The 23,796-nt window shown below is 44.1% G+C and overlaps 1 protein-coding gene across 2 annotated transcripts in view; it reads left to right on the top strand.

The window, feature by feature from the left end:
* pde4d (phosphodiesterase 4D, cAMP-specific) overlaps positions 1-23,796 on the top strand; it is a 1,157,264-nt gene that overhangs the window by 112,808 nt on the left and 1,020,660 nt on the right. For both annotated transcript variants that reach the window (XM_073064478.1, XM_073064489.1), the window contains exon 2: positions 23,095-23,224. In XM_073064478.1, coding sequence (XP_072920579.1) covers positions 23,183-23,224 — 42 coding nt within the window. In that variant the 5' untranslated portion in view covers positions 23,095-23,182. The remainder of the gene's footprint in view (positions 1-23,094; positions 23,225-23,796) is intronic.

The following is a 23,796-nucleotide window of genomic DNA, read 5'->3' as shown; positions in this document are numbered from 1 at the left end:
AGCGGCCAAAGCTCTTAACCTTACCTATAACAGGGACAAGTGTGTGTTCGGAACCACCCGACTTGCTATCCTTGGGTATGTCGTGGAGAACGGAGTCATTGGCCCTGACCCCGACCGTATGCGCCCCCTGTTGGAACTCCCTCTTCCCACCACCCTCAGAGCCCTCAGACGGTGCCTGGGCTTCTTTTCCTATTACGCCCAATGGGTCCCTCACTACGCAGACAAGGCCCGCCCCCTGGTCAAGTCCACCACATTTCCACTCTCAGCCGAGGCCCATGCGGCCTTCAGCCACATTAAAGGGGACATTGCCAAAGCAACGATGCATGCGGTGGACGAGACCATTCCCTTCCAAGTAGAGAGTGACGCCTCTGACTTTGCGCTGGCTTCTACCCTCAATCAGGCAGGAAGGCCAGTGGCATTCTTCTCTCGTACCCTTCAAGGCCCTGAAATTCGGCACTCCACGGTGGAGAAAGAAGCCCAGACCATAGTGGAAGCTATTAGGCACTGGAGGCACTATCTCGCCGGCAAAAGGTTCACCTTGCTGACCGACTAGCGCTCAGTTGCGTTCATGTTTAGCAACCAACAGCGGGGCAAAATCAAAAATGAGAAAATTTTGATGTGGAGAATAGAACTCTCCACCTACAACTATGACATCCTGTACTGTCCTGGAAGGCTCAATGAGCCCCCTGATGCCCTATCCCGGGGAACATGTGCCAGTGTGCAGCTCGACTGGCTATATGCCCTCCATGCAGATCTTTGCCACCCAGGGGTCACCCGGCTTTACCATTTCTTGAAAGCCCGGAACCTGCCTTACTCCCTTGAGGACATTAGGATGATGACCAGGGACTGCCAAGTCTGCGCTGAGTGCAAACCGCACTTCTACTGTCCTGAAAAGGCGCAACTTATCAAGGCCACCTGCCCCTTTGAGCGACTGAGTGTCGATTTTAAGGGCCCCCTTCCCTCCACCGACCGCAATGTATACTTTCTTAACGTAATTGACAAGTACTCGCGGTTCCCCTTTGCCATCCCCTGCCCCGATACCACTGCCACGTCCATCATAAAAGCCCTGCGCCAGCTCTTCACTCTGTTCGGATGCCCCTGCTATATCCACAGTGATAGAGGGTCCTCGTTTATGAGTGACGAGTTGCGCCAATACCTGCTGGCTAGGGGTATTGCTACTAGTAGGACCACAAGCTATAATCCCCGGGGAAATGGACAGGTGGAGAGGGAGAATGCCACAGTGTGGAAGGCAACACTCTTAGCCCTTAGGTCAAAGGGATTGCCGGTCTCTCGCCAGCAGGAGGTCCTCCCTGAGCCGCTCCACTCCATCTGCTCCCTGTTATGCACGTCCACCAATGCCACCCCTCATGAGTGACTCTTTTCTTTTCCCAGGAAGTCTGCCACTGGGACCACCCTACCGGCTTGGCTGACGTCCCCAGGGCCAGTGCTGCTCCGGAAACATGAGGAGCAATAAATACTCTCCGATGGTCGAGAGGGTTCACCTACTTCATGCAAACCCCCAGAATGCCTACATGGTCTTACCTGATGGGCGGGGAGGACATGGTCTCCGTCCGTGATCTGGCGCTCGCAAGAGCACCAGACCCCTACCCCGAACACTCCACGGTGTCTATGAACCCCGTACCCACCGATGTATATACCCACGAGACACCGCGCACTCCAAACCCTACACAGACTCCTCACGACACTCCCATACCAGGCACCACGCACACGCATGAGGATACTGATGCCTAACAGGCTGGCACCTCAAGTCAGGCCGGAGCCAGCACAACCACCGTCACCGGTGCAATCACCACCGGTGCTACGTAAATCGCAGTGACAGACTCCACCACCTGATAGACTTAACCTGTAAATATACTTGTGAGAAACTTCGCCCCGTGGGACTCTCTTTTAAAACAAAAGGGGGGTGAATGTGGTAAACTATGTATACCTGTCTGGAGACGCCCCTCTGCTGACTGCTCCCACAGACCCCTGTATAAAGGCGATTGGGGCACTGCCCCTTCCTCAGTCTCCGAGATGTCGTGCTCCCTTTTTGCTGCTAATAAAAGCCTATCGTTCGCTTCCAGTCTCCGAGAGTTATTGATGGTGCATCAGTGGCTAAACCTGAGGAGAACAATGTGGTGGAATTACAGGGATATGCCAAGACGTAAACACTGGCAAACCAGGATAGTAGACAATAGCTCAATCAAAATAATTATAGAAAATACGCATTCAATAAGTTTATTGCAGCCACCTAGGACAGTGAGTGAATATACGTACAGATGTGAGAGGCAGTAACTTCAGGCGGCTCTCTTAACAACAGGGATGGGAAAGTGAACCAGAGTAGGTGGTGGTGCACAAAGGCCATTGTAAATAAAATACAGTGATGGAGATTGTGAAGGTACAGCCGAGATGTAACCAATCAACCAGTGTATCAAACTATGCACTGTTTCAGCATGTTCCAAGAAATCTTCTATCATTCTAGTCCCAAAAAAATCAAAGATCACTGAAATCAATGATTACAGGCCATTTGCACTCACATCAGACATAAAAAAGACTTTGGAAAGGCTGGACGTGTCATTTTTCAAATCCATGACTCAAGATTTTCAAGATGTGCTGCAGTTCGCCTACAGAGCCAGCAGAACTGCACATGCAATTAATGTTGATCTGGACTTTGCACTGCAGCACCATTTGTGGCGTAACGGGGGGGGGGGGGGTTTCCCTTCCCTCTCCAATTTTCTCTATACACTAATACTGTGTTTCCAGTGATCTACCAGTTAAACTGTTAAAGTTTGCAAATGACGCCACTGTTATGGTGTCATTTCCAGTGACACCATGTATCACCAGCAAAAACGAATCCAAGTACCACCAGGACATAAATAAGTTAGCATCCTGATGCAATGACAACAACTTGGAGCTGAATGCCCACAGAACTGTGGAGATGTATATTGACTTCAAGAGAAATGTAACTCCACCTACTCATCAGCAACTCTACGGTTATCACAATTTCAGCATTCAGCGTTATTATTTTGCAGGACGCCATGTGGGAGAAAGCTACCTCCTTTGTTATCAAAAAGGCTTGGCAGAGAATGTACTCCTTGTGGCAGTTGGTAAGGTTCTTCACCAGAACATACTGGTGCAATTCTGCACTGCCATCCTCATGTCAGCCATTACCGTCTGGTCTGGTGCAGCATCCTTTCACAAGATACAAAATCTACAGTGAACTCTCAGGACAGCAGAAAAGGTCATTGGCTGCAGTCTACCATCACCGCAGGACATGTATGTGCCCAGGACAAAGAAGCCGGCAGGGAAAATCATTGCGGACACTATGCACCCAGCAAACTGCCCTTTTCCAAAGAAAGGTTCCTGCTGGAAAGCACTGTTCGGCTGGTAAAACAAAAACTTCATGCCATCTTAAAAGTTTCTGCCCCCCAGGCAGTTCATTTGATCAGCCGTTCTAGTTAGCCCCCACCCACCCCCTCCTATCTATTACTTCAATCCCTGCAATATTTTAAACCCACTTTGTATTGTGCTGTTTACATTGTAAATACAAGGGGTGATTGATAAGTTCGTAGCCTAAGGTAGGAGACAATTTTAGAAAACCTAGCACATTTATTTTTCAACATAGTCCCCTCCTACACTTACACACTTAGTCCAGTGGTCATGCAGCATACAGATCGTGGACTTCCAGAAAGTGTCCACAGTGGGTGATTGATAAGTTTGTGGCCTAAGGTAGAAGGAGATGAGTTATTAACTTCAAACTTTCTGCATTATCACTCAAAGAGTTGAACTGCATGAGCATGTAACGAGAGCTGTATAACTCACCTCCTGCACTGCCAGGTTGAGGCTAAATGGGGTGCCATGGTAGTGTAGCAGTTAGCACAACACTATTACAGCTTGGGGGTGTTGGAGATCTGAGTTCAATTTTGGTATCCTCTATCTCTAAATGGAGTCAAACTGGACACGCTGGAGGCTGTGGTAGAACAAAGGACCCTATGGAAAATCCTGGCAATTCTGGACAATGTTTCTCACACTCTGCATGCCACCTTGGCTGAACAGAGGAGCACTTTTAGTATAGACGAGGATAACTGTGCTGCTTTAAGGAGCACTTTGTGAGGTCATTCCTACCGTCGGCCATTAGGCTCTATAATGAGTCAACCTATAGCCCCCCCTGTTGGATTGTTTGTGGTAACTTATTTTTTATTCTTTCTACTTCTCTTCTAATATTTATATCTGTGCACTTTTAATACTACTGTGACACTATAATTTCCTCTGGGTCCATAAATATCTATCTATCTAAATAAAATAAAATAAATGCTATTTTGAGGAACTGCATTTCAAATTCAACGTTTGTAGCCTACAACCTGGCAGTCTGTTCACTGACTGCATCACCATCTGGTACAGAGGATCCACCGCAATGGATTAGAAAAAGCTGCAGAAAGTTGCAAACTCAGTCAACACTATCATGGGCATATCCTCCCCAGCACTGAGGAAGATGCCTCAAAAAGATGGCATTCACCATTAAGGACCCCCATCACCAACGACATGCCCTCTTCTCATTGTTATTCATTGGAGGATGTACAGGAGCCTGAAGACACTCAATGTTTCAGGAAGTGTTTTCTACCCCCACCCCCCCATCAGATTTATAAATGAACTCATGTACTCTACCCTCACTATTTGTTTTCTTTTGTGCTCTCTTTTTGCATTACTTATTCAATTAAGTATTTTTAATGTCTACTTATTATAATGTTTTTATTATTATGTATTACAATGTACTGCAGTTGCCAAACAACAAATTTCACGACATATGCCAGTGATACTAAGCCTGATTCTGATTCTCAGTTCTCCAATGTTTAGTAGCTGCTCCCCTTTGTCCCTTTTCTCTCTATAGGAAAGATAAAAACCCTGACCACATAACCATGACTTTATACTCCTCCATCTGCCCATCAGCGTCACACAGAGAGCGCTCAGCAGCAAGATGAGAGCATGGCCTGGATATTGGGGGTCCTTGATGATGGATGCTACTTTCCCTTGGCAGCATTCCATGTAGATGTACTCAAAGGTTGGGAGATCTTTACCCGTGATGGACTGGGCCATGTCCATTACTTTTTGCCTGCTTTTCCATACAAGGGCATTGATGTTCCCCTACCAGGACATGAAGCAATCAGTCAAAAAAACCTTTACTACACATCTATAGAAGTTTGTCAAAGTTTTCAATGTCATGCTGAATCTTCACAAACTTCTAAGAAAGTAGAGGTGCTGCCGTGCTTTCTTTGTAATGGTACTTAAGTGTTGGATCCAGGATCGATCCTTTGAAATAACACTGAGGAATTTAAAGTTGCTGATCCTCTCCACCTCTGATCCCCTGATGAGAACTGGCTCATGGACCTCTGATTTCCTCCTCCTAAAGACAATAATCAGCTCTTGGTCTTGTTAGCGTTGAGTGTGAGTTTGTTGTGGCATCACTCAACCACACTTTCAATCTCCCTCCTACATGTTGACTCAACACCACCATGTTGATTCAGCCAGTGACTGTGGTGTCATCAGCAAACTTACAGTGATTATGGCATTGGAGCTGTACTTAGCCTCGCAGTGATAAGTATAAAGTGGGTAGAGCAGGGGCTAAGCACACAGCCTGTTGTGCACCTGTGCTGATGGTGATTGTGGAGGAGATGTTGTTGCCAATCTGAACTGATTGAGATCTGCAAGTGAAGAAATCAAGGATCCAGTTGCACAAAGAGGTTTTGAAGCTTATTGGTTAATTTTGAGAGGATGATTGTATTGAATGCTGAGCTGTAGTCAGTGATGAGCATCCTGATGTATGCATCTTTGCTGTCAAGATGTTCCAGGGTTGAGTGAAGAGCCAATGGATTGGTACCTGCAGGTGACCTGTTGTGCTGGTAGGCAAACTGGAGTGGATCCAAGCTGCTCGTAGGCAGATGTTGATACGTTTCATCACCAACCTCTCAAAGCACTTCATCACAGTGGATGTAAGTGCAACTGGATGATAGTCATTGAGGCAGGTTACCACGTTCTTCTTATGCACTGGTATAACTGAAGACTGCTTGAAGCAGGTGGGTACGTCAGACTGCTGAAGTGAGAGGATAAAGTTTTTGGTGAACACTCCAGCCAGCTGGTGTGCACAGGTCTTAAATACTCAGCAATGTACCTCATCTGGGCCAGGTGCTTCCTGTGGGTTCACTATCCCACCTCAGAGACTGAAATCACAGGGTCGGCAGGGGCAGTGGGAGTTCATGAAGGTGCCTCCACATTTTGATGATTAAAGTGAACATAAAAGGCCTTGTGTTTATCCAGGAGCAAAGCCTTGTTGTCACCTACGTCGCTTGGTTCACCTGGTAGGAGATGATAGGTTCAGGCCCTGCCACAGCTGTTGAGCATCCCTCAGTGATTGAAGTCTGGTCTGGAATCGCCACTTTGCACGTGAGATGGCTTTCTGGAGATTGTAGGGGACCTTTGTATGTTATTTGGTCACCGGACCTGAATACCTCTGCTGTGACCCTCAGTAGATTGTGGATCTCATGGTTCATCCAGGCTTTCTGTTTGGGGAAAGTTCTGATTGATATTGTGGAAACACACTCATCTACAACTGTTTTTATAAAGTTTGTGACAACCATGGTGCATTGGTTCAGATCCTCAGGCACCATGTATTGAGGAACTGGAGCTGCAGCTCGATGACCTTTAACTCATACGGGAGAATGAGGAGGTGACAGACAGGAGCTACAGGGAGGTAGTCACCCCTAGGTTGCAGGAGACAGGTAACTGGGTGACCGTCAGGAGAAGGAGGGGAAATGCACAGTTGGTACAGAGTACACCAGTGGTCGTTCCCTTCAGTAATAGGTATACAACCTTAGATACTATTGACGGGGATGAGCTACCGGGGGGATCCACAGTGACCGGGTCTCTGGCACTGAGTCTGGTGCTGTGGCTCAAAAGAGCAGAGAGCTGAAGAGGACTGCAGTGTTGTGAGGAGATTCCTTAGTTAGAGGAAGAGAGATGAGGTTCTGTGGACGCGATAGAGACATCTGGATGGTATGCTGCTTCCCTAGTGCCAGGGTCAGGAATGTCTGGGGTTGGGTCCACGGCATTCTCAAGAGTAAAGGTGAGCAGCCAGAAGTCTGGGTGCATATTGGCACCAATGACCTAGGTGGACAAGGTGAGGAGGTCCTCAAGAGAGATTTTAGGGAGTGTGGTGAACTACATATACCTGTCTGGACATGCCCCTCTGCTGACTGCTCCTGTGGCTCCTCCCACAGACCCCTGTATAAAGGCGATTGGAGACACTGCTCCTCCCTCAGTCTCCAGGATGTTGTGTGGTGGTCTCTTGCTGCTGACGGTGCTTTCTTCCAGCTAATAAAAGCCTATCTCGAACCAACAGCGGGGCAAAATCAAAAATGATAAAATTTTGCGGTGGAGAATAGAACCCTCCACCTACAACTATGATATCCTGTACCGGCCTGGAAGGCTCAATGAGCCCCCTGATGCCCTATCCCGGGGAACATGTCCAGACAGGTATATGTAGTTCACCACAGGGAGCTAGGTAGAAAGCTGAGAAACAGGTCCTCCAGGGTAATAATCTCTGGATTGTTGCCTATGCAACATGCCAGTGAGGGTAAGAATAGAATGATTTGGCAGGGGAATGCATGGCTGATGAACTGGTGCAGGTGGCAGGGGTTCAGATTTATGGATCATTGGGATTGCTTCAGGGGCAAGTATGACCTTTACAAATGGGACAGGTTACGCTTGAACTCAAGGTGATCCAATACCCCTTGGCTAGAGTTGTTCAGGTGGGTTTAAACTAATTTGGCAAAGGGATGGGACCTGGAGAGATAGTGCTGAAGATGAGGTAGTTGGTTTACAGAGGTAATGTGTAGTGAAACTCCTATCAAGGAGAAGCTGTTGATAGGACAAAATTGCAGTCAACAGGATGAGTTGCAATGTAAAAGGTGGACAAAATCAAAAAGGGTGGACACAGGAATGAAGGTGTTATATTTGAATGCACACAGGACAGGGAACAACGTAGCTGAACTTGGAGCACAGTTACTGATTAGCATGTATGATGTTGCAGGCATTACTGAATCATGGCTGAAAAAAGATTATATCTAGGAGCTTAATATCCAAGAATACACATTCTATAGAAAGCATTCTATAGGCTGCCGTTACTCTGATGGTAAAAAATGAAATTAAATCATTAGAAAGAGCTGACATAGGGTTGGAAGGTGTCGAATCATTGTGGATAGATTTAAGGAACTGCAAAGGTAAAACAGACCATGATAGGAGTTATATGCAGACCCCCAAACAGTAGTAGCGATGTGGTCTACAAATTAGAATGGGAGATTGAAAATGCATGCCAAAAGGGCAATGTTACAATAGTCATGGGGATTTCATTATGCGGGTAGATTTGGAAAATCAGTTTGGTGCTGAATTCCACGAGAAGGAATTTCTGGAACGTCTACGAGATGGCTTTTTAGAGCAGCTCGTGGTTGAGCCCACTTCGGGACCAGCTGTTCTGGATTGGGCGTTGTGCAATGATCTGGAATTGATTGGCGAGCTTAACGTAAAAGAACCCTTAGAGGCAAGTGATCATAATATGATGGAACTCACCCTGAATTTTGAGGAGAAGCTGAAGTCAGGTGTATCAGCATTACAGAGGCATGAGAGAGGAGTTGGCCAGTATTGATTGGAAAAGAACATTAGCAGGGGTGACATTAAAGCAGCAATGGTTGGCATTTCTGGAAGCAATTGGGAAGGCACAGGATATGTACATCCCAAAGAGGAAGAAGTATTCTAAAGGAAAGATGACACAACTGTGGCTGACAACAGAAGCCAAAGCCAACATAAAAGCCAAAGAGAGGGCATATAATAGAGCAAATATTAGTGGGCAGTTAGAGGATTGGGAAGTTTTGAAAAAGCAGCAGCAGGCAACTAAATCAGATTGTGGAGGCATGTGTAATGATCTTTTAAGAATCATGAGATTCTGGAATGGTTCCAGAGCATTGGAAAATTGTAAATGTCACTCCACTCTTCAAGAAGGGATAGATGCAAAAGAAAGAAAATTATAGGCCAGTTCGTCTAACCTCAGTGGTTGGGAAGGTGTTGGAGTCGATTGTTAAGGATGTGGTTTTGGAGTACTTGGAGGCACATGATAAAATAGTCTGTAGTCAGCATGGTTTCCTCAAGGGAAAATCTTGTCTGACAATTTATTGAATTTCTTTCAAGAAATAACAAACAGGATAGGCAAAGGAGAATCGGTTGATGTTGTGCATTTGGATTTTCAGAAGCCCTATGGCAAGGTGCCACACATGAGGCTGCTTAACAAGCTATGAGCCCATGGTATTACAGGGAAGATTCCAGCACAAAGAAAGCAGTGGCTGACTGGCTGGAGCAGAGATTGGGAATAAAGGGAGCCTTTAGTGGTTTTCCACAGTGGTTCTGTGTTGGAACTGTTTCTTTTAATCTTAAATGTTGATGATTGGATTATGGAATTGATGGCTTTGTTGCAAAGTTTGCAGACAATACAAAGATGGTGGAGGGGCAGGTAGTTTTGAGGAGGTAGAGAGACTACAGAAGGACATAGACAGATTAAGAGAATGGGTAAAGAGATGGCAGATGGAATATAGAGTTGGGATATGCATGGTTATACACTTTTGTAGAAGAAATGGAAAGGTTGACTATTTTATAAATGGAGAGAAAATACAAAAAAACAACTGAGGTGTAAAGGGACATGGGAGTGCTTGTGCAGGATTCCCTAAAGATTAATTTGCAGATTGAGTCTGTGGTGAGGAAGACAAATGCTTTACTAGCATTCATTTCAAGTAGACTAGAATATAAGAGCAAGGATGTAATGTGGAGACTTTGTAAAGCACTGGTGAGGCCTCATTTGGAGTATTGTGAACAGTTTCGGGTTCCTCACTTTTGAAAGGATGTGCTCATACTGCAGACAGTTCCAAAGAGCTTCACGTAAATGATTCCAGGTTTGGATGGCTTATCATATGAAGAGCGTTTGATGGCTCTGGGCCTGTATTCATTGGAATTCAGAGAATGAGGGGTGATCTCATTAAAACCGATCGAATGGTGAAAGGCCTTGATAGAGTGGATGTGAAGAGGATGTTTCCTATGGTGGGAGAGCCCAAGGCCAGAGGACACAGCCTCAGAATAGAGGGGTGTCCTTTTAGAACAGAGATGCAGAGGAATTTCTTTAGCTAGAGAGTGGTGAATCTATGGAATTTGCTACCACAGGCAGCTGTGGAGGCCAAGTCTTTATATATAGTTAAGGCAGAGGTTAATAGATTCTTGATCAGTCAGGGCATGAAGGGATATGGGGAGAAGGCAGGAGACTGGGGCTGAGAAGACAAAAGGATCAGCCATGACAAAATGAGGGAGTAGACTCGATGGGCCAAATGGCCTCATTCTGCATCGGTGTCGTATGATCTCTGTGTAACAGAGAACGCAGCAGTTCCTCATTTCCATCCAATACGCTGATCTGGCCCTTGGGTCCTCAGCCTTCTTCTCCAGCGACTCTACCTTTGCTAGCAAGATGCTAGGCGGATGAAGTTTCATGCCCCTTTTTTAGCCTGGCTCGGAGCCTCTCCTCTTTCCTCTCTTTCAGCTGTGGTGATGTAGCTTTGTCGCTTAAGGCATGCCTGACAGTTAAGTCCGCTAAGTCTTTCAGAACCTCATGAACTCGCTAGTTCATTAAGACGGTTCAAAAGTACGTCACTGAAAGGGAAATGACAGGCTGAGATTGCGCTGAGAGTCGATCAGAAGTACATTTAGAAGTTTTGTAAACTGCTCGCAACATGTTGCCATGGTCTGAGATTTCTTAGAATTTAATGTAAAGTTACATCCTTATCTTGTAATTGCCATTAAAAAATGGTTGATAGCTCCTTATATACAATCCTATATACAATATTTAATCCTATATGCAGCTCCAATACATTTGTAAAACAATTGAAATGGTTATTTGCGAGGTCTTGGTGCCACGGGTGGCCAACAGCAATGGTCGTTCAAAGGCATTAAAAATGCAGAATGAAGCTTTTCTGTATTTTATTTTGCGAGATAATTATCAATAAAACCACAGATTGCAAAATATAATTTATAGGCTTGGACCCAGCAAAGTTATGGTTGCCATTTATAAGATTAATGACAGCAAAAGCAGCCAAGCACACAGTCCCTTTTTTCATGTGGTTTACCTCACGTAACGTGTGCTAATGAGAGTTATTTGGAATCTTGCATAACATTACGTCAACTGCAAAGAAGTAGTTAATCATCTGTTACTTCAGGCAGAAACAAAAATAGTCACTCTTCCTCAAATGGTTTTGGTCTCTTTGATGAAACGTTATCGTCTCTCCCTTCCACAAACAAGAGAAATCTGCAGGTGCCAGGAATCCAAGCAACACTCACAAAACGCTGGAGGAACTTCGCAGGCCAGGCACCCTCAGTGGGAAAGAGTACAGTCGACATTCCGGGCAGGACTGGAGAAGAAAAGCTGAGGAGTAAATTTATAAGACGGGAAGAAGGAGAAACACAGGGTGTTATGTGCATCTGGGAGGGGTGAAGTAAAGAGCTGGGATGTTGATGGGTGAAAGAGATACCAGGCTGGAGAAGGGGGAATATAATAAGAGTGGACCGAAGGCCATGGAAGAAAGAAAGAGAGGGAGGAGCACCAGGGAGAAGCGATGGACAGGCAAGGATATTAGGTGATAGAGGAAAAAGAGGATGGGGAATGTTGTGGGGGGGATCATTACCAAAAGTTTGAGAAATCGATGTTCATGCCATCAGGTTGGAGGATACCCAGACAGAATATATAAGGTGTTGTTCCTCCAACCTGAGTGTGGCCTCATCATAACAGTAGAGGAGGCCATGGATAGACATATTGGAATGGTAATGGGAGGTGGAATTAAAATGGATGGCCACTGGGAGATCCCACTTCTAGGTGCTCAGTGAATCAGTCTTCCAAACTGCATTGGGTCTCACCGATATACAGGAGGCCACACCAGGAGCACCGGACACAGTATATGACCCTAACAGACTCACAGGTGAAGTGTCGCCTCACCTGGAAGGAGTTTCTGGGGCCCTGATAGTAGGGAGCGAGGAGGTGTAGCAATTACTCCACTTACAATGATAAGTGCCAGGAGGGAGATCAGTGGGGAGGACCGAATGGAAAAGGGAGTCACAAGGGGAGTGATCCCTGCGGAAAGCAAAAAGTGGGAGGGAGGGGAGGGAAAGATATGTTTGGTGGTGGGATCCTGTTGGAGATAGCAGAAGTTACAGAGAATTATGTGCTGAATGTGGAGGCTGGTGGGGTGATAGGTGAGAATAAGAGGAACACTATCCCTGGTAGGGTAGCAGGAGAATGGGGTGAGGGCAGATGTACATGAAATGGAAGAGATGCGGTTGAGGGCAGCTTTGACAGTAGAGGAAAGGAAGTCCCTTTCTTTGAAGAAGGAAGACATCTCCTTCATTCTGGAATGAGAGCAGGTGTGCCAGAGATGGAGGAATTGAGAGAAGGGGATGGTATTTTTAGAAACATAGAAACACAGAAAACCTACAAAACAATACAGGCCCTTCGGCCCACAAAGTTGTGCTAAACATGTCCTTACCTTGGAAATTACTAGGCTTACCCATAGCCCTCTATTTTTCTAAGCACCATGTACCTATCCAAAAGTCTTTTAAAAGACCCTATCATATCTGCCTCTACCACCGTTGCCGGCAGCCCATTCCATGTACTCACCACTCTCTGTATAAAAAACTTACCCCTGACATCTCCTCTGCACCTACTCCCAAGCACCTTAAACCTGTGCTCTCTTGTGGCAGCCATTTCAGCCCTGGGAAAAAGCCTCTGACTATCCACACGATCAATGCCCCTCATCATCTTATACACCTCTATCAGGTCACTTCTCATCCTCCGTCACTCCAAGGTGAAAATGCCAAGTTCACTCAACCTGTTTTCATAAGGCATGCTCCCCAATCTAGGCAACATCCTTGTAAATCTCCTCTGCACCCTTTCTATGGTTTCCACATACTTCCTGTAGTGAGGCGACCAGAACTGAGCACAGTACTCCAAGTGGGGTCTGACCATTGTCCTATATAGCTGCAACATTACCTCTCAGCTCTTAAACTCAATCCCACGATTGATGAAGGCCAGTATACCGTATACCTTCTTAACCACAGAGTCAACCTACGCAGCTGCTTTGAGCATCCTATGGACTCGGACCCCAAGATCCCTCTGATCCTCCACACTGCCAAGAGTCTTACCATTAATACTATATTCTGCCATCATATTTGACCTACCAAATGAACTACTTCACACTTAACTGGGTTGAACTCCATTTGCCACTTCTCAGCCCAGTTTTGCATCCTATCAACCTCAACAGTGATAAATACAAGTAACAGGGTGGGAAGAGGTATTGTCCAGGTAGCTGTAAGAGTCCGTGGGTTTATAATACACATCAGAAGAGAAGTTGTCTCCAGAGATAGAGACAGAGAGATCAAGAAAGGGAAGTAGGTATCAGAAATGGACCAGGTAAATTTGAGGGCAGGGTGGAAGTTGGAGGCAAAGCTGATGAAGTTAACAAGCTTCTCATGGGTTCAGGAAGCAGTGCCAATGCAGTCATTGACGCATTGATGACTGCTTTGACAAAAAGGTAGGCATAGCTGGGACCCATGCGAGTGCCCATGGCTACACCTTTTGTTTGAAGGAGTTGAGAGGAGCCAAATAAGAATTTATTGAGGACAAGTTCCACAAGGTGGAGGAGAGAGGTGGTGGAAGGGAACTGGTTGGCCTTGGTGTCCAGAATGAAGCAGAGAGTTTTGAGGCCTTCCTGGTGAGGGATGGAGGTGCATAGGGACTGGACATCCATAGTGAATATCAGATGATGGGGGCCAGAGAACTTGAAATCATTGAAAAGTTCCAGAGTGTGTGAAGTGTCTCGGATATGGGTGGGAAGGGACTGAACTAGAGGGGATAAAACAGAGGGCTTCCCTTCCAACACCATCAATGCTGCCCTCAACTGCATCTCTTCCATTTCCCACATGTCTGCCCTCACTCATCCTTCCACCAGCCTATTAGGGATAGGGTTTCTCTTGTCCTCACCTACCACCCCACCAGTTTCCGCATCCAGCACATAATTCTCCATAACTTCCACCATCTCCAATGGGATCCTACCACCAAGCACGTTCTTCCCTCCTCCCACTTTCTGCTTTCCACAGGGATCGCTCCCTACATCACTCCCTTATCCATTCATTCCTCCACACTGATCTCCCTCTTGGCACAAGCTGAACAAGTGCTATGCTTGCCCCTACACCTCCACCCTCGCTACCATTCAGGGCCCCAAACAATTCTTCCAGGTGAGACGACACTTCACCTGTGAGTCTGTTAGGGTCATATACTGTGTCTGGTGCTCCCAGTGTGGCCTCCCGTATATTGGTGAGACCCAACGCAGGTTGGGAGACTGCTTTACCGAGCACCTACGCTTTGTCTACCAGAAGAAGCAGGATCTCCCAGTGGCCACCCATTTTAAATCCACTTCCCATTCCTAATCCAATATGTCTATCCATGACCTCCACTACTGTTGCAATGAGGCCACACTCAGGTTGGAGGCATAACACCTTATATTCCATCTGGGTAGGCTCCAACCTAATGACATGAGCACTGATTTTTTGAACTTCTGGTAATGCCCTCTCACCTCTCCTTCACCGTTCCCCATCCCCTTTTCCTCTCTTACCTTATCTCCTTGCCCACCCATCATCTCTCTCCGGTGCTTGTCCCTTTCTTTGTTTCTTTCTTCCATGGCTCTTTGTCCTCTCCTATTATATTCCCCCTTTCTGCAGCCCATTATCAATTTCCCTAATCAACATCCCAGCTCTTTACTTCACAAGTCCCCCTCCCGGTTTCACTTATCACCTTGTGTTTTTCTCTCCCCTCACCCCACCTTTTAAATCTACTACTCATCTTGTTTTCTCCAGTCCTGCTGAAGGGTTTCGGCCCGAAACGTCAACTGTACTCTTTTCCATAGATGCTGCCCGGCCTGCTGAGTTCCTCCAGCATTTTGCGTGCGTTACCATCTCTACCTTGTTTGGTTTCAATACATCTGTGTGATATTTGGACTTGAGCAATCAGTAGCTGGTTGATAATTTGAGTGACAGCAGCATCCACTTGGAAGATTCTTGTCTGTGGCTCTGCAAGTTTGACTTAGGATGCTACATTTTAATACGTTAACAGACTAAGATATTTCTTTGACTTGTGGATTTATGGGGGCAGCTGCTTCAAGAAGAGCATAAAAGGGCATTGAATCTATGTCAACATAGAGGGACTAAGCTCTCTCCTCACTGCTGCCTTCAGGAAAAGGTTACAGGAACTTCAGGACTCACCACCAGGTTCAGGAACAACTATTACTCTTCAGCCATTGAGCTCTTGACCCAGAAAGGATAACTTCATTCACACCAACACTTAACTGTTCCCACAGCCACTGAACAAACACGAAGAAATCAGCAGATGCTGGAAATTCAAACAACAACACACACAAAATGCTGGTGGAACACAGCAGGCCAGGCAGCATCTATAGGAGAAGCACTGTCAACGTTTCAGTCCGAGACCCTTCGTCAGGACTAACCGAAAGGAAAGATAGTAAGAGATTTGGAAGTAGTGGGGGGAGGTGGAAATGCGAAATGATAGGAGAAGACCGGAAGGGGTGGGATGAAGCTAAGAGATGGAGAGGTGATTGCTGAAAGTGATACCGAGCTGGAGAAGGGAAAGGATCATGGGACGGGAGGCCTCGGGAGAAAGAAAGGAGTGGGGGGAAGCACCAGAGGGAGATGGAGAACAGGCAAACAACTAAATATGTCAGGGATGGGGTAAGAAGGGGAGCAGGGGCATTAACGGAAGTTAGAGAAGTCAATATTCATGCCATCAAGTTGGAGGCTACCCAGCCAGTATATAAGGTGTTGTTCCTCCAACCTGAGTTTGGATTCATTTTGACAGTAGAGGAGGCCATGGATAGACATATCAGAATGGGAATGGGACGTGGAATTAAAATGTGTGGCCACTGGGAGATCCTGCTTTTTCTGACAGACCGAGCGTAGGTGTTCAGCGAAACAGTCTCCCAGTCTGTGTCGGGTCTCGCCAATATATAAAAGGCCACACCGGGAGCACCGGACGCAGTATACCACACCAGCCGACTCACAGGTGAAGTGTCGCCTCACCTGAAAGGACTGTCTGGGGCCCTGAATGGTGGTGAGGGAGGAAGTGTAAGGGCAGTTGTAGCATTTGTTTTGCTTACAAGGATAAGTGCCAGGAGGGAGATCAGTGGGAGGGGATGGGGGGGGGGGTGGAACGAGTGGACAAGGAAGTCGCGTAGGGAGCGATCCCTGCGGAAAGCAGAAAGGGGGGGGGAGGGAAAGATGTGCTTGGTAGTGGTATGCCATTGGAGGTGGCGGAAGTTACGGAGAATTATACGTTGGACCTGGAAGCTGGTGGGGTGGTAGGTAAGGACAAGGGGAACCGTATCCCGAGTGGGGTGGCGGGCGGATGGGGTGAGGGCAGATGTGCAGGAAATGGGAGAGATGCACTTGAGAGCAGAGTTGATGGTGGAAGAAGGGAAGCCCCTTTGTTTAAAAAAGGAAGACATCTCCTTCGTCCTGGAATGAAAAGCCTCATCCTGAGAGCAGATGTGGTGGAGACGGAGGAATTGTGAGAAGGGGATAGCATTTTTGCAAGAGACAGGGTGGGAAGAGAAATAGTCCAGGTAGCTGTGAGAGTCTGTAGCCTTATAGTAGATATCAGTAGATAAGGCATCTCCAGAGATGGAGACAGAAAGATCAAGAAAGGGGAAGGAGGTGTCAGAAATGGACCAGGTAAATTTGAGGGCAGGGTGAAAGTTGAAGGCAAAGTTAATGAAGTTGATGAGCTCAGCATGCGTGCAGGAGGCAGCGTCAATTCAGTCATCGATGTAGTGAAAGAAAAGAGGGGAACTGATACCCGTATAGACTTGAAACATGGACTGTAGCCATGGGCACCCGCATGGGTTCCAGTTATGCCTGCCTTTTTGTTGGCTTTGTGGAACATGGACTAGAGTTATATTGTTCACAAATCTCATATAAGGGAAGAATTTCACCCAGCGAATATCAACAATACATTGTACACCAATTGAAGCCAATTGCTTGTTCAGCAATTATAAGTATACTGTGTTCGGTGCTCCCGGTGTGGCCTTTTATATATTGGTGAGACCCGACGCAGACTGGGAGACCATTTCGCTGAACACCTACGCTCTGTCCACCAGAGAAAGCAGGATCTCCCAGTGGCCACACATTTTAATTCCACGTCCCATTCCCATTCTGATATGTCTATCCATGGCCTCCTCTACTGTCAAGATGAAGCCACACTCAGGTTGGAGGAACAACACCTTATATACCGGCTGGGTAGCCTCCAACCTGATGGCATGAACATTGACTTCTCTAACTTCCGTTAATGCCCCTGCTCCCCTTCTTACCCCATCCCTGACATATTTAGTTGTTTGCCTGTTCTCCATCTCCCTCTGGTGCTTCCCCCCACTCCTTTCTTTCTCCCGAGGCCTCCCGTCCCATGATCCTTTCACTTCTCCAGCTTGGTATCACTTTCACCAATCACCCTTCCAGCTCTTAGCTTCATCCCACCCCTTCCGGTCTTCTCCTATCATTTTGCATTTCCCCCTCCCCCCACTATTTTCAAATCTCTTACCTATCTTTCCTTTCGGTTAGTCCTGACGAAGCGTCTTGGCCCGAAACGTCGACAGTGCTTCTCCTTATAGATGTTGCCTGGCCTGCTGTGTTCCACCAGCATTTTGTGTGTGTTGTTCCACAGCCACTGAATTTACTTTCAAGGACTCTTCATCTCATGTGCTCAATATTTATTGTTTGTTTGTTTACTTATTACTTCAAACATGAGAAAATCTGCAGATACTTGAAATCCAAAGCAATCCACAAAACGCTGGAGAGGTTAGTCAGCATCTATGGGAATGAGTAAACTGTCGATGTTCAGGACTGAAAAAGAGTCTCGACTCAAAATGTCAACAGTTCACTCTTTTCCATAGATGCTGCCTGACCTGTTGAGTTCCACCAGCATTTTGTGTGTGTTGCTTATTTATTATTTCTTTTTTCTCTTTTTCTATTTGTAATCTGTTATCCTTTGCACGTTGAGTGTTTCTCCTGTTGGGCATGGTCTTCCATTGGTCCTGTTGTGTTTCTTGCATTTACTGTGAATACCAGCAAGAAAATAAATCTCAGGGTTGTACATAGTCACATATATGTACTTTGATAATAAATATATTTTGAACTTTAAATGGAACCTGAAGGTTAGAGATGTGATTATAAAATAAACCTACCTAAATTGTATGTTTGAACAAGTTTGTAAGTGTTTGTCATTATTTTGTGGTTACTACTAGGTACTTTCTCTTGTGATTCATCCCAGTACTGATATTATCTTCCTAACATACTTTATGCATGTAATGATGTCACCAAAATCTGTAGCATCCATTATTTATTTACCAACCAAAATCTTATGATTTGAAAATTCTTAAATCTACTCCCCTTTATTTCATACGTGTGCCATCTGAACTTTGCTATCGAACAACAAGGAAAACAAACAGGTTATGAAAGTTCAGGAACCATTGCACCAAATTTAAGCATTACCCCAGTTGATAAGATGAGAACCAAACTTTGATTTTCTGCACCAGTGGTAGCCAAGATTTTCCCACAATGTTGACGCAGCTCTTACTGGAATTCTTGTATAAATGCTGTGATTTATTGATATGGAATGACTTTCATTTAATTACATTGTACATGTGAGCTGAACTGTAATTTTCTTTCTGAGAAAAAAATCATCAAAAAAGTCCTCTGAAGGTAACGATAATTTGGATTCAAAATGAAACTATTGAATGTATGCCAAGTATAAAATGATCCTGGTATTTTGTGGATCTTTATTCCCATGAAAGTTCTTGGAGTTTCAAGTATTTTGCTGAGACAACATTTCACTGCTATGACTTTGGCTCACAGATTGCTGCTGTTTGTGTTCTGACAGAAACTTCTCCTCAGAACATCAAGATTGTTGAAATGAAAAAGTCTCCATCAATGAGAACAGCACCACAGTTTACCTTCTTCCTGAATTCAGTGATCAAAGTGTGAAAATACAAGCCTTGCTATCAATAAACCAGCAGTCCCCAAATTACAGAGTCTTCTCATAATCCCATTATATTTTGGTTTGAACCTTGGCTTTTTATCTTTGTGATTCAATTGCAAGAAAATATAAATTATAAATCCCGCTGTCATTGCAGAAGTATTACTATTGCTTTTATATTACTGAACAGAAATAAAACAAAAATATGAATGCTCAGACCTGAAATAACAAATCAAATGTTTGAAATTATAAAACTGAAGATTAATGGAACAGCTTCAGCACAAGAGGAGGCTTTTTGTTCATCATGTCTACGTAGACTCTCTATTTTCACCCACCAGTTCAATCTTCACAGCCTTTCTATTTTTCTCTGCTCTATATTTACTCCTCTTGATGACCACAATGGAACTTGTCTTCACTGCATCTACAGTCAGTGCATTCCAGATTTCAGCTGCAAGTTGGATATAAACATTTTATTATCACATTCTTAAATCCAATCCCTTTGCTTTCATGCCTGTGTCCTCTGATCCTCAAGGTCTCCACCAAAGGAGGCAACCTTCTATTATCCTCATAATCAGAATCAGGTTTAATATCATTGGCATATGTCACAAAATTTGTCATTTTGCAACAGCAGGATCTTGAAATGCATAATAATAAAAAATATTTGGGAAGTTCCGCTTTTGGCGGATTGAGTGGAGATGATTGACAAAGTGGTCCCCCAATTTACAACAGGTCTCGGCAGTGTAGAGAAGTCCACATCGGGAGCAGTGGATACAGTAGACAACCCCAGCAGGTCTGCAGGTGAGGTGTTGCCCCACCTGGAAGGACTGTTTGGGGTTCTGGATGGAGGAGAGGAGGAAAGTGAATAGGGAGGTGTAACACTTGGGCTGCCTGTAAGGGATAAGTGCCGGAAAGGACAAAGGGAGGAAGATTAGTGGGAAGGGATGAATGCACATGTTTATTATCACTGATGGTGTAATTTGTTGTCTAGCAGCACCAGTACAGTGTAAAGACATACAATACTATAAATTACCAAATAAATAGCTAGTGTAAAAATAAAGGAATAACAAGGCAGAGTTCATGTTTTCTTCAGAAGCAACTTCGTCCTTTGTGAACACAATTGCAACGTTTTCACTCAGTGCCTTTTATAGTGGCCTCAACATGGATTTTGAGTGGCCTACTCCTCCTCGTACAACACTTGTATTGTTTATTTGCTTCCAGAACTTTTTGGATTTTCATTTGTATACTCTTTTGTCTCAGTTTATATTTTTCACACTCCCTCTGATTTTTCTGTCAGCCTGGTTCACACTGTTATTTACAGTCCAGTACTTTTCATCTGCAGCCTTTTTTTTTTGCTTTATCTTTCTCTATTTCGTCCTTCGTCCAGGGAGCTCTGCATGTATTTGCTGTATGCCAGTTTGTTTCTCTTTTGTCCTGCATGGAAATCCACTTCAGCTGCACCTCAACCATCTCTTCTTTAAAGGCAGCTCACTGTTCTGCCTGTCAGTTTTTGTTTTCAATTTACTTTGGCCTTATCCCTCCTCATCCCATTGAAATCTGAAACAAATACCAAAAATGTTGAAAATATTTTCAGTAAAACAGCATCTGTGTTAAGCAAAACAGAGGATGTTTCAGATCAAAGACTCTTCATCAGAACCTTTAGTCTTAATTGCTTTTTCTTTGGATTTCTTGATCTCATTTTCTGTAGTGAATCTAAATCCTTTGATGTTACAGTCATTCTCTCCTATATATTCGCCACAGAAACCTGGCCAACCTCACCCATCTCATGTCCCTGACCAGATCCAGCAGTGCTTCCTTTTTCAATGAATGACCAATATACCAGGGAATTATCCTGGTCCACCTTAAAAACTATTCATCCTTTCTGCCCTGAAAAGTTTAAATAATTAAAGCCCACCTTAATAATTAGTTTTTGCACTTCTCTGCAATTCCTTTGCATATTTGCTCCTCTGCATTTCTCTCACTTTTTGGTGAGCTCAGCAGTGTAATGTTTTCTCTAATATTTTGTAGCTCCAGCTCAATCTGATAAAAGTACAGAAGATTATAAGAGGCTTTCATTAGAAGTAAAAGTCTTCTTCCTGTGGTGTTTATGTGGAAAATAAGAGTCAGAGAAAGAAATTTTAAAGAGGATCTGAGGATAAGATTTTTTTTTACACATCTGGACCATGGTGGAATCGGATGCAGTTTCTGCATTTCAGAAACATTTAGATTGGTACCTAATGGGCAAGGCATAAAAGGTTGTAATATAAGTAAATGGGAGTGGCGTGGAAGAACAAAAAGGTCAGTAAGAATGTGAAAGGCTGAAGATGCAGTTTCTCTGCTTCACAATTCTATGACGATGACAAACAATTTCTGTCTTTGAGATCTCTTTGCTATCTTCTTTCTCCAGCACTGTAATATTCTCTTTAAACAATAAAGCTGTACCTCTTCCTTTCTTGCCTTTTATCACTTTCCAGAATCTGGGAATATTTAATGCCTAATCCTCCCCTATTTTATTTATCTGTATTAACCTCCACATTATATTTCCAACCTCAACAACTTCTGCTTAAACTAGATTTAGTTGTTATCTCATTTCCATTTCTTACGGATCTCAGTTAAATTTTTACAGTGACCTTTATCTTGTATGTACTGTTTTTCCCGGTTATTTGTGTGTTTATGCTTTAATCTTATCTCATAATTTTTCCTTATTCTATTTCTATTTGCTGGTGCACCCTTAATCCTATTCAGCCTGCCCCTTCCAGATATACTCTTGGATATCCTTGCCCTCCACCTTTTAATGTCGCCTCTTTACTTTTGTAACTACTCCCTCAGCTAATCACTATCTTCTGTTTCCAGCTTCTTTTTTTTTGCTCCCTACTGATTCTACCTTCAGGTTTCCAGCTCCTCCTAACTACTCTAGCACTAGGAAATTTCCTGTTGAGCAAATTAATCCCTATGAATTGTCGAGGTCCTTCCACAGAAACCATTTCCATTCCTCAGGAATCTATAGCCATTCTTCCCACACCATCTCCAGCCACAGAATCATCTAAATGATCTTTTACTTCTACATTTACATTCCCATGTGTCACCCAGAATAATAGAAAAACTTTGAGATTGTACTTTTTCAATTTCTTCCCTAACTCTTGTAAGTCTGCCTGCTGGACTCCATCCATCTTTCCACCTTTTGTCCTTGATACTGATGCAAACCATGAACTCTAATTATTAACTCTCCCCTTCAAGCTGTTCTGCAATTGCCTAACAATGTTCGTGAATGTGCTTCCAGAGAGGCACTTTACGGTATCTGCCCGCGGCCATGACTAAGACCACAGGTATACTTGCTTATCCCTCTAACAATTGAATTACCTGTCACTATTGCACCCTCATTTTCCTCCCCACCCCCAGTAAATAAGTCAATCAATATATACAAGGGGTTAGAAGGTAGGGTCTTTTCCTCAATTTATATGCAAACATTTCTGACTTTGTAAAGTTATGAAAGATTAAAAATATGTCACATTAAAAGGCTGTCCTTGCAGCATTTATTTTCAAATGTTTATTCTTTTCATTCAAAAGTAGTATTGATTAAGGAAATATGACATGGTTGATATTACAGCAACTATTTAAAAGAATAATTGACCAAAGAGTTCCTTCTGGATATCCCTAGCATATTGACATTTTCTCTCTGATCCCTGCAGAGTTACTTCATCAGCAGTGTTTATGATTTACCCATCATAAGTGTGAAAGACAATTAGTTTCACAAGTCATAAATATTCACTAGCTCTATAATCTTTGGTGCCAAATTGTTTTATTCAGGCTACAACAATGAGTATAATCTATTAAATGTTTTTATTTGATACCTTGGTTTGAATTGAATTATTCTGCTATTCTGATTTATGTTATTTTTTATTAAGCATCTTTAAAATAATTTTTATTTTCAGTGAAGCATCTTAGTGGACTTTAATTTGAGACCGTGGAAGTTTGGAAATCAGCAGAAAGCTGTAAAAACAGGATAACTGAAACTTCGACATGAATAAAACTAACAGCGTTGCAGCTGCCAACAGTGAGAGTGTAAGTGAGACAGTTACAATTGCTTATATAAAAATTTAAACAATGCAGAACGAAAAGCCATAAATTTCACTTAAATATTGAAATCATACTTTAATAAAATGGCTTCTGAAAGAATATTAGAAAACAATAGATATCATGGCTTAGGAAGTAGTCATAGCTTGAAGATAGTTCAGTTTAAGAACAGAATGAAATGGATTTTATGTGCACAACAGCCATGAGTGCTATTTTCTACACAGGATGGGTAATTGTATTTGTGTACAGTTATTTTGTTCTTTGACTAGTGTTTTGTCTATGGTTGCAGGGAGCTTTTCTTCCCTCCAGCACACAAATAGTGAACTGATAATTCTGCATTATGTATTATTCCTTGGCTACCTTAATCCTAAATGCTTGGACTGTCAGCCGTAACCACTCTGAGCTGCTGAGGTCCAATTCCTTTGTTATATTAATGTATTATTACATTTGCCAAACATTGTAGACATTCATTGTGTCAATTCAATGTATTAATGCGTGATTGAAAACTGTTGCTCAAGTCAAGCTAATATGGAAGATCAGAAGCATTGGATCTGAGCCAA

This window comes from Hemitrygon akajei, chromosome 13 (assembly GCF_048418815.1).
Source record: "Hemitrygon akajei chromosome 13, sHemAka1.3, whole genome shotgun sequence".
In the NCBI taxonomy this organism is placed as follows: domain Eukaryota; kingdom Metazoa; phylum Chordata; class Chondrichthyes; order Myliobatiformes; family Dasyatidae; genus Hemitrygon; species Hemitrygon akajei.
This window is presented reverse-complemented; position numbering and strand designations above follow the sequence as displayed.